General features: G+C 42.7%; 1 protein-coding gene and 1 non-coding gene across 2 annotated transcripts; one reads left to right on the plus strand and one right to left on the minus strand.

The window, feature by feature from the left end:
- Positions 1-5,505: 5,505 nt before the first annotated feature.
- Positions 5,506-6,628, minus strand: LOC130470134 (uncharacterized). Its single transcript, XM_056839739.1, has 5 exons — positions 6,547-6,628; positions 6,160-6,294; positions 6,023-6,054; positions 5,797-5,865; positions 5,506-5,712 (listed from the first exon to the last, which is right to left on the minus strand). The coding sequence occupies exons 1-5, from the start codon at positions 6,626-6,628 to the stop codon at positions 5,506-5,508; spliced, it is 525 nt and encodes a 174-aa protein (XP_056695717.1).
- A 3,128-nt stretch (positions 6,629-9,756) lies between these two features.
- On the plus strand, positions 9,757-9,863 carry LOC130471038 (small nucleolar RNA R71). Its single transcript, XR_008931732.1, has one exon. It is a non-coding gene; the product is annotated as a small nucleolar RNA R71 (small nucleolar RNA).
- Positions 9,864-11,935: the final 2,072 nt, after the last annotated feature.

Genomic DNA, 11,935 nt, shown 5'->3' on the forward strand with positions numbered 1-11,935 from the left:
TTGCATCTCTCGAATCTTAACTTGATATTGCTAGACTATCACAATTAAACCTGCGCAAATCTAATCGCATAGTAGAATAAACCAATCAATAGGAATCAATTACAATACCAACAATCAACAATATTCAATCATCCCTTCATAATTATTCATGGATCCCCAAACCCTAGAAATTAGACTACTCACACATATTACCAATAAACTAAGCAATTAATATGATTGAAAACATGATTAAAGCAAAATAATAAATTAAAGTAAGAAGCAATACCTAATTGAAGAACAATGAAATAAGAAAGCTTGAATTTTTGATTGGAAATAAAAACTAAGTGTTTAGAACAATTTAGAGAAAATAAAACTAAGCTTAGGAAAATAAACTAAGTTCTTAATACTAGAATCAAAGATGTCTACTAAAAATAAAAGGGCTAGTATTTATAGTTTGCCCAAAATACAAGCCAAAAGCCGGAAATAAAACTCGCGAAATACGCTGGAAGTTGGCGTCGCCCAATCGGGCGAAGTGCTCGAAAGTCTGCCCGATCGGGCCAAAATCCGCCCGATCGGGCGGTTTGCGAATAGTCCACAACAGCACCAGAATGACCGCCCGATCCGGACTGGGCGAAGCTCGCCCGATCGGGCGCGCGTTGACGACTTCAAAGTTCCTTTATTTCGCCCGATCTTCTCACTTTGCCCTCGGCTCAAAGGGAGATTTGCAAAAGTCATCACCCTTCGCCCATATCACCAAGTCTAACTCTCGGGGCTCAATCGTAAGCATCTAAGGCTCCCGAAAGTCGACGCTAGTTGTCCCGAACTTCCTCGAGCTCGTGTTGTGGCCTAAATCACCATGAAACGGGTCTAAAAAGACCAATTTCTCACTAATCAATCCTGAAACTCAAGGCACACTCAATGACAAAGATTAGTACTGAAAACAGCTCCTAAGATCTCATTTGATGAATAAAAGTACTAAGGGACGGGGGTAAAACTCTATATAAATTACACATATCAAACTCCCCCAAGCTAGATCCTTGCTTGTTCCTAAGCAAGGAAATCATCGATGAATACAAGATCAACTTCACCCCTAACATATTCCAAAACAAAAGACATAATTCAAGGCAAAATGCAACGAGCATGCATCAATGTCAACCAATCAAATCCACCCAACCACAAATTCTCCCTAACAATCGTCACGCAACGCGAACCACAAGTGCACAATGAAATTCAAGACTAGTGCTCACACACTCGTCACTCATTTATGTGGCGGGTAAAGGATGTACCCGTTCGCTCTCCTCCCAACATATAAGTGAAAAATGCCCTCCCAAACTCACAACACTCGTGTGTCTAGAAAAACATACACTCAACCTAGTAGTCGACTCGAAAAAATGTGTCATGTCATAACTTGCATTGATAAACAACTACTTTCATATTAGTACGACTCTATGCACAAAGGTCGGAAGGTCTTCAAAGCTTGTAATGATAGGCTTAGGTAAGGTGCGGTAAATTTGGGTAAAATGTGAGCTTAAAGCCTTGGCTTTGGGGAGCATAAATCCTAGCAACCCATGATCAACCAAAATAATGACCACAACTCTCCCACTCTATACATGACAAAACAACAAATAACCAACACCATACTTTCTTTCCTTTTTTCACCATTATAACCAACCACTCATAAGGATATGAAATTACAAAACTTGAGTGGAACAATACTTTGAAATTTCTGAGAGTAACAAAAAAAACAACAATCGTGATAAGAAGAACTCCCTTTTTTTTTTCTTCCAATACTCAATATGCTCAAAATGTTCCACACTACAACTCCCTCACCTCACTACTATTAGCTCCCCCAAGCTAGGCTTGGGACAAGTAACCAATGGAGCTTTCACGGGCTTGTAATATGGTTAGTCACCGAATAAAGGGCACAAGCACAACATGGGTAGAAAAATAGGGAACAAATGTATCTAATTTCATCTGAAGGCTACCTAAATAGAAAAATGCATTCGTCCTCCTCACTGTGCATGTATATGAGTCATAAAACATTACTGATAGTTGCAAACCAATACTCAAAATCAACGACACACCAGGAAACTATCACACATTCCTAACCAAGTCAACTAGCCAAGCACCAAGTCCACAAATAGTTAGTCAGAGTTGACTCATGCTATGGCATCAAAGTAATCGAATATCAAATCTTGGCTAACACATCCACATTGCTCGTCATCAAATACCAAGAATCAAAACAATTTTGAATCAAAGGGGCACAGGGAAGCATGATTTTGTATTCATCGGAACGTGTTTTTGTATTTTTTTTTAAAGCAATAAACTAATCTAGAAAGCAATAACACACCAAAATAAACACACAAATAATAAGAAAATACAAAAATGAAAAGAAAACATACCTAATATGTACAAGTAAGTGAAACACCCCTCCAAACTAAATCAGACAATGTCCTCATTGGCTCAAGGGGTACCGAACCATCTCGATCATCCTTAGCATCATTGATGGCCTTGACCATCATCACCATCATCACCACCGCGACCACCATGACCGCTAGGGCCTTCTCCATACCCACCGTAGTAGTGGGTGGGTGTGAAACTGCCCATGGCACCGGGAGCTCCATATCCCTCCGCGGGATAGGTAAACCACATCCTGAGGAATATAGCCCTGCCTGGCGTACTGATCATAAATAGGGAACATGGCTCTCTGGTGATCACTCGCAAACTGATCAAATCCGATCCCGAGCCTGCCCAACCGCTCCTGAATGAAGCGCTGCTCCTCCTCTGGTGTCGGGCCACCCTGTTTCCTCCCCTCATCCTCACGACGCCCCCTCCTAAAGTAGGTGCGAGGCTCGGGCTGAAACTGGTGGTGGGTCGGGCTGGGGCTCAGGCTCCTGCTCTTGCTCAACCCCAACATACAAATAGTGAGCCTGGCCGGGTCTAAAACGGGTGCGGCCCTGAGGGTCAGGCAAGGTGAAAAGCCTGTTTCCCTCAAACATCCAATACATGGCACCCTGGCGAAATAACCCGTGCTCACCCTGCAAACGGCGAAGCCCAGCAAAATAGGCCAAATCTAGCAAGTTGTTACCCAGAACCGGTATCTGGTTGGCCTCTACAAAGTTTACCGTAGCCATAGCATTGTGGGTGATCAACCCACCAATGGTGATGCGGGTGGTGTGTGAGCTAGTGGCTATTGAGTAAAGGTGGGAAGCCATATGGTGAGCCAAGTTCATCACGTACCTAGCATCCCCCTCCAACACATAACCTCCCAAAATCTCCAACTCCGTGCTCCTAACATTTTGGTTCTCCTCCCTCCCAAAGATGGTGAACCCTAAGAATCTGTAAAACACTACGGGGACAGGGTGTTGATCTTAGAGGCATGCAAGTGTTGCATACTACCGGGATCACTATTTCCGGTAAGCTTTCTCCACATTTCATTATTGTTATGAGCATTTCCAGCCTTCCTACTGGGGGTAGTGGACAAACCAAAAATCCTACCAAAGTCCTCAATACTCAAATGCACATCACGGTTCATCAAACAAAAATGAACCGAAGACACATCCCTATAATCATTTTTACGCAAATGCAAAGAACTCAAAAACTCCAAAGTCAATCGCCTAAAAGTGAGACGCAACATGCTATACATATTCTTCATACCAACACCATAAAAGACTTGTTTGACATCCTGTTCAATACCCATATCATGTAATGATTTTTGACAGATAAAACGGGTAGGAATTACCTGCCTCTTTTTGAGGTGGACGAACCGGTCCCGTTGCCACTCCGTAGTAAAGATAATCTCCGGGAAATCCGGATCCGATTCGAACTGTGGTGGCGGCGGTGGTGATGTCGGCTCACGAGCCCGGCTTGTAGAAGCCTCTTGTTTATTCCTTTCTTGGATGGTGCAATTTCTTTTAGTTCGACTAGCCATTTGGGAAAATCTGATTTTTTTGGAGTTTTTGAGGTTTTTGTGAAATTTGGGGATTTTGTGGAGAGTGGAAGAATCTGAAATTAATTAGGTGGAGGTTGTAGAGGATGATGAGAGGAAGATTTTTATGTATGGTTTGTTGAATTTGGTGAAGAAATGAGTGAGATATGAGGGTTTGACGTTTTGTGGAGTTGGGGTTTAATGGAGGAAGAGAGAATTTAGGTTGAAGAAGAAGATGAGAGTGAAAGAAGTGAAGGAAAATCGTGACTTAATCGCTGAGCTCTCATCTCGCACGATCGGGCAGCAACTCGCCCGATCGGGCGAAGCATTCAATTTCTGAAACCATCGACGCGCGCCCGATCGGGCACACCTCGCCCGATCCGGATCGGGCGCCTTCAAATTCCTGCCAGATCTTCTTCCTTGACCCATATTACGCCCCTTGACTCCTTGGTGACGTCATCTTCATCAGCCCGATCGGGCGGATTTTCGCCCGATCGGGCATTCTACTCGCCAATCGAGTCGATCGGGCAACAATCGCCCGTTCGGGCAAAACTTGGCTCTCTTTCTTCTTTCATCATGCGCCCGATCGGGCGGACCTTCCCCCGATCGGGCATTTTACTCGACAAACGGCCCGATTGGGCAAATGTTGCCCAATCGGGCATTTTTCAGCTGTTTTCCTTGTGTTGACACGCGGCCGATCCGAATCGGGCGGTTTGCAGGATACTCCGTTTTAGCTATAATTTCACTTTTTTGAACTTGGAGCCTTAGACCTGCACATTACTAAACGCCCAAACAATAAAATACCCTCTTCTCACCTCTTCAAAACCAAAAACTACACTAAAACACACTTAAGAAGAGAAAAGTACAAACAAAACACACAAAAGAAAGCAAAAATCGAAACATTATACTACTAAAGCAATAAAATACGGGTTGCCTCCGCAAAGCGCTGGTTTATTTCTAGGTCCCGCTCGACCTCATTACCTCAAATATGCAGTCACGGGGCGGAAGGATTGAGGTGTTGAACCTCAACCACTCCTATAGTAGCCCCTTCATGGTACAACTTCCGACGTTGCCTATTTACCTTGAAGCGCTCACCACTGTTGTTTTCTACTTCAACTGGCCCAAATTTGCTTACCATAGTCACGGTGAACGGCCCAGACCATCTAGACTTGAGTTTTCCAAGAAACAACTTAAGTCTAGAATTGAATAATAAAACCTTGTCGCCCACCGCGAACTCTCTATGCAGAATGCGACTATCGTGCCACCGCTTAGTCTTTTCTTTGTAGATTCGGGCACTATCATAAGCTTGTAATCGGAACTCATCTAGCTCACTCAATTGAAGTAGCCGCTTCTCACCGGCTAACTTAGCATCCATGTTGAGCTATTTGATTGCCCAATAAGCTTTATACTCCATTTCTACTGGTAAATGGCACGCCTTGCCATACACCAACCGATACAGGGAGGTACCAATAGGTGTCTTGAAGGCAGTTCTATACACCCACAGAGTATCATCAAGCTTATCGCTCCAATCCTTCCTAGACTTAGCCACCACTTTCTCAATGATAGATTTGATCTCCCGGTTGGAGACCCCAACTTGCCTAGTCGTCTGAGGGTGGTAGGCTAGTCCTGTGCGATGATAAGACCCCATATTTGCGCAGGAAGGCATCCGGATGCTTCTCATGAAAGTGTGATCCTCCATCACTGATCAAAGCTCGCGGAACTTCGAACCTAGGGAAAATGATTTTCTTGAATAGAGAAATGACAGTCTTAGCATCGTTAGTAGGCGAGGAAACGACTTCCACCCACTTGGACACATAATTTACAGCAACAAGGATATACAGATTACCCTTGGACGATGGGAATGGTCCCATGTAGTCAATTCCCCATACATCAAAAACCTCGACCTCAAGAATCCCGTTCTGTGGCATCTCATACCTCATCGAAATAGTGTCGGCCCTCTGGCACGCATCACAAGCCATAATAAAAGCCTGTGCATCCTTGAACATAGTAGGCCAGTAGAAACCGCACTGTGACAAATTAGCATTGGTCTTTGAAGGTCCATGGTGGCCACCATAAGGTGAAGAATGACACCTATTGATAATACCATGTACGTACCTCCCATTCTGGGACACATCGCTTGTACAACCCTTCAACAGTCTCACGAAACAAATAAGGATCATCCCAAAAGTAGAACCGAACATCATGTAGGAACTTCTTCTTCTGTTGATATGTAATGTCGGACGGAAGAATACCTCCTACAATGTTGTTTTCATAATCTGCGAACCATGGTGACTGACTGGAAAGTGCAAGAAAGTGATCATCCGGAAATGAATCATCGATCGGTGTAGACACTGTGCCATCATCGTACCTCAATCTAGACAAGTGGTCTGCAACCACATTCTCAGCCCCTTTCTTGTCGCGAATCTCTAGATCGAACTCCTGTAGCAGTAGTATCCATCTAATAAGCCTGGGCTTGGCTTCCTTTTTTGAGAGCAGATACTTAAGAGCCGCATGGTCAGTATAGACTATCGCCTTGGACCCAATCAGATAAGTACGAAATTTGTCCAAGGCATAGACTATGGCTAGAAGCTCCTTCTCAGTAGTAGCATAATTAACTTGAGCTTTATCTAAGGTCTTACTTGCATAGTAGATGACATACAAGACCTTTTCCTTTCTCTGACCCAAAACTGCTCCAACTGCGTAGTCACTTGCATCACACATTATCTCGAACGGACGATCCCATTCGGGAGAACGGATGATAGGAGCCGAAATTAGTGCCTGTTTAATCCTGTCAAAAGCCTCAAGACAAGCATCAGTAAACACAAATGGGGAATCCTGGAGGAGGAGTTGGGTCAGTGGTTTAACAATTTTAGAAAAATCCTTGATAAAGCGGCGATAAAACCCCGCATGACCAAGAAAACTTCTAACACCCTTCACATTAACTGGAGGGGGCAATTGTTCAATCACTTGGACCTTAGCTCGATCCACCTGAATGCCCTTATCAGATATTAAATGCCCCAAGACCACCCCTTCAGTAACCATTAAATGACACTTTTCCCAATTCAGGACTAGATTACATTCTTCACACCTTTTCAACACTTTAGTCAAATTTATCAAACAAGAATCAAAAGAAGTACCATAGACACTAAAGTCATCCGTAAACACTTCCATATAGACTCAATAAACTCAGAAAAGATGCTCATCATGCAACGTTGGAAAGTAGCAGGTGCATTACACAGACCAAAGGGCATCCTACGATATGCAAAGGTACCATAGGAACAGGTGAAGGTGGTCTTTTCCTGGTCGTCTGGATGTATGGGGATTTGGAAAAAACCAGAGTAACCATCCAGATAACAGAAAAACTTGTGACAGGCTAGCCTTTCTAACATTTGATCAATAAAGGGAAGGGGAAGGTGGTCCTTTTTAATAGCAACATTTAGACGCCTATAATGAATGCACATGCGCCAACCTGTAACTACCCTAGTTGGGATCAATTAATTTTTCTCATTCCTAACCACAGTCGTCCCCCCTTTCTTAGGCACTACCTGAACATGACTCACCCACTTAGAATCAGACACAACATAAACAATACCCGCATCAAGAAATTTCATAACTTCAGCTTTCACAACATCTTGCATGATGGGATTCAAACGACGCTGGGGTTGAATGCATGGTTTTTGATTATCATCTAGATGTATCCTATGCATACAAAAGTCAGGGCTAATACCCTTTAAATCATCAATACTGTACCCAATGGCCTTTTTGTGCTTTTTCAACACAGTAAGAAGTTGGGACAACTGGTCTGCATCAAGTGCAGTATTGACGATTACAGGGCAAAGTTGTGCATCATCCAAAAAAGCATATTTAAGATTAGCAGGAAGAGGCTTAAGTTCGGGTTTCTTTACCTCTTTAACAGGACAAACCAGCCGAACTAACCTCTTCAATTTGGTGCTCTCTGTTTCAGACCCTCCACCATCAAGAGCCAACTCTAGAGCATCCACTTCAGCACTCCAAGAACTGCTATCATCTGTAGAAGATCCACAATAAAGCACTGCCTCCAAAGGATCCCTTTCGAGAACTTGGGAGACGTTATCACGCATAATAAAATCAACCACATCAATTCGATAGCATTGTTCTTCCTCTAGCATGGGACTCTTAAAGGCACTATTCAGATTAAAAGTCACCTTATCATCCCCAACACACAAAGTCAATTTCCCACTTTTAACATCAATGACCGCCCCCGCCATGTGAAGGAAGGATCTACCTAACATAATGGGAATTTGCGAGTCCTCTTGCATGTCTAGTACCACAAAGTCTACAGGTATATAGAATTTACCTACTCTAACAGGGACGTCCTCTAAAACACCTAAGGGGTATTTAACAGAACGGTCGGCCATTTGCAGAGTGATATTGGTAACCTTAAGCTCACCCATATTCAGTTTAGTACAGACAGACAATGGAATAACAGGCACACTAGCACCTAAATCACACAAAGCTTTATCAATAAATACGGTGCCAATGTTACATGGGATGGAAAAACTCCCGGGGTCTTTAAGTTCAGGTGGAGACTTATTTTGCAAATAGGCACTACATTCCTCAGTAAAAGCTACAGTCTCTACCTCACAAAAGCACGTTTCCTGGTCAAAATATCTTTCACAAATTTAGCATATGCAGGAACCTGTAAAATTAATTCAGTAAAAGGAACCGTTACCTGCAAGTTTTTGACCACTTCCAAGAATTTGCCAAACTGTTTGTCTAGCTTATTCTTGAGTTGCCAGTTTGGAAAGGGGAGTACAATAGGTGGCACTTGAATATATGTCCCCTTCTTAACCTCAGTTGTAGCCTCGTTCTCACAGACCACCTTTTCAGCTTCCTTACCATCCATGACTATCTTTCGGATCTCCTCACTAACCAGACCACTAGCAGACACCCCAGAATCAACCTCAACGGGTATAGAAGGACCATCATAACCTCTAGCAGTCCTCAATGTAATAGCATTTGCAGTTTCCCTATTTTCAGGCTGTGAAGGAAGTTGGCCCGGGGGCCTCCCTACAAGAGTAGTAGCCATCTGTGCCAACTGTGTATCAATGATCTTATTATGAGCAGTAAGAGCATCGATTTTAGCATCCTTTTCACTTAGAGATTTATGCATCTGTAACATCATATTTCTCATCTCTACTAGCATAGGGTCAGACTGTGTGGGTTGAGGTTGTGGTGGTGGAGGTGATGTGTGTTGTCTAGGGAACCCAGGTGGTCCACTAGACTGTTGGTTGTAGTTGTTCCGTCGTTGGTATGATTGTTGTGGTGGGGGTTGGTATGGTTTTTGTGGTGGTGGATGTTGGACTTGATGGGGGTTCTGGATATTGTTGCTCTTGTAAGATAGTAGGGGATTGTTTTTATACCCCTCATAGTAAGAGTTGGAGAATGGGTTATTTTGTTTGTAGGCCTGAAATGCATTACATTGTTCAATAGAGCTCCTACATTCCTGTGCATAATGACCAGACATCCCACAATTATCACAGACATTGGCAGTTTGAGCATTCATTGCAGCTACACTAACAAGTTGGGCAGATTGAGCATTTGCTGCTTGCATATTATCAAACTTATAATGTAAAGCAGTCAATTGGGCAGTTAATTGTTCTATGGAATTCAAATCATGCTTACCACCCTTGTTAGATAGGCCTCTAGGATTCCCATACTGGGCATTATGAATGGCCATCTCCTCAATCACCTCCATAGCTCTAGGCACCTCAAGTTGCATGAATCTCCCACTGGCGGCTGAATCCAAAACAAGTCTAGACTCATTACCCAGACCATTATAAAACTGCTGAATCAAAAACCAGTCACTCAAACCATGGTGGGGGCACTCTCTCTGCAAATCCTTGAATCACTCCCAGACCTCGAACAAACTCTCATCTGCTTATTGAGTAATATAAATTATCTGACCCCTCAGACGAGCTGTCTTCTCAGGTGGGAAATATTTCACATAGAATGCAAGGGCCAGAGACTCCTAAATAGTGATTTTCATAACTGCCCGATTCAACCCATTGATCCACAACTTTGCTTTCCCACTCAGAGAGAAGGGGGAAAGCATCTCCATAGTCTGCTCCGGAGTCAATCCCTTTTGCTTGATGGTAGAACAGTATTGGATGAAGGACTGAATGTGAAGATTCGGATCTTCACCTACTTCCCCACCGAACTGGCGTCTCTCAATCATGTTAATCAATGCAGGCTCAATCTTGAAGGTCTCAGCTGCAATAGAAGGCATGATTGCCTTTGATAGCACATACAGACTTGGCTTAGAATAGTCTGTAAGCCGTAGCGCATGTGGTGGTGGTGTTTCGTCACCCATCTCTATCTCTGAAACTGAATCTGTATCTGAAGGAAAAAGATCGCCAATATTATGATCAGAATCAGAGTAATTCCCACACAGTGCAATGAAAGTTCTTTCGGGCTCAGGATCGAATGGAGTAAGATTACTAGTACCTACGGTCCTGGGCATAGACAAATAAACTACAAAAAAAAGTGTGAGATTAGGTCTCAAGGAACGGGGGTTCCTTGAGAAGTAACAAACAATAATCTAGAATAAACAATCAATAACAGAAAATAAGACCGTTTCCCCGGCAACGACGCCAAATTTGACAGGCTTAATTTGTATCACCTTATCAAAAATAAACCTAAGTCCACTAGCTGGGTAGCAATGGAAGTCAGGATCGAATGCACAGGGAAACAGTGTTCTTTCTATACTAATCAACTAATCTAGACTATTGGGAAACAAGAGTTGGTTGGTTTGTATACTAAGACTACGACAATAATTAAACAATTAAGAATTCAGATATTAAAAGATCTAGGGCATAGGTTCACCAACAAATAACAATCCAGGATGATAATCAATCGACAATAATCAATAAAGTAATTAATTAGACTAGCATGCTGTAGACACCTACTTTTGTCCCCATTCCCGAAAGGGAAGGTTCGATGATGTGAACATAAATCTCCACTTGGCAACGCATTTCCTATAAAATAACGAATCTCAATCACCCTTTCATTTCAGCAAAAGCTGCTATTTATAGAAACCTGCTAAGAATAGTAACTGCCGTAAAAGGTAGTTGTTAAAAGTGGCAAAATCATAAAAGATAGAAACCTGTCAGAATTAGGTGTTGCACTCCAACATAAATCCTAAAAGAGATAGAATTTGCATTCCTGGTATAATTCGAAAATAAGAGTTACGTATAAATTAAATTCCTAACGAACCTAGAGTTCGTAACGGGCCCAGACGCATTCCGTCATAAGTTAATATGCACTAAAAAAATCGGATAAACCTCAAAAGCTCTGTATTCTAAGAGTCCAAATATGACAAAGAACTCGGCCCAGATCCCATTTTCAACGCCTGGATCTGGGCGCCGAAATCTTCGGCGCCCAGCCCTGGGCGCTGAAAGTGCCTGGGGCCGTTTTATCTCCGGATTCTTTTTGGATTCGTATCTTAAAATCTATCTTTCCACACACCCTTTTCCTATAAATACAGCCTAAAACCGACCTGAAAAGGACACACAATTCCATAACCTGAGTATTGACTCTATCCTTAAGCCTAAGCCTCACGCTGCGAAATTGATCCGGCGTTCTGTCGCAATCGACCCAAAAGTCGAACAGAACGCGTCCTGCCCCTTGTAGCTTGATGAATTAAACCTAAATACCGGAACATTGCTTAGAAACCCGAGATTCGTTAAATAAAAGGAGAAATAGCAAAGCCAAGGGGTTAGTTTTCTGAGAACCACAACGCACCTCTCAAGGGTGCGTTGTAATGTGTCCCTCATATGATTTAATCGCTTTCACCACCCTTTTATAAAATTGTCAAACTATTAATTTGATTGATATATCACGCCTAATAAGATAATACCTTGGACAATTGAATTATCATGCTAGGTACCTTAAATCAATCTAAATAAGATAATCACGATCGATTTAGTGTTATGTGTTGCATATTGCTAAAATCAATTCAGAATAGTTTAATAGTTTAACGCATGTCCC

This window comes from Spinacia oleracea, chromosome 3 (assembly GCF_020520425.1).
Source record: "Spinacia oleracea cultivar Varoflay chromosome 3, BTI_SOV_V1, whole genome shotgun sequence".
NCBI lineage: Eukaryota > Viridiplantae > Streptophyta > Magnoliopsida > Caryophyllales > Amaranthaceae > Spinacia > Spinacia oleracea.

Excerpts from the sequence above, each read along its gene's own strand:
- LOC130470134 (XM_056839739.1), bottom strand. The coding sequence starts at position 6,628 with ATGTGTGATGCAAGTGACTACGCAGTTGGAGCAGTTTTGGGTCAGAGA. Across the intron at positions 6,055-6,159 it reads TGAAAACAACATTGTAGGAG|GGTTGTACAAGCGATGTGTC; the intron begins GTATTCTTCCGT and ends AGACTGTTGAAG. Across the intron at positions 5,713-5,796 it reads TTGAGGTCGAGGTTTTTGAT|TGGGTGGAAGTCGTTTCCTC; the intron begins GTATGGGGAATT and ends TATGTGTCCAAG.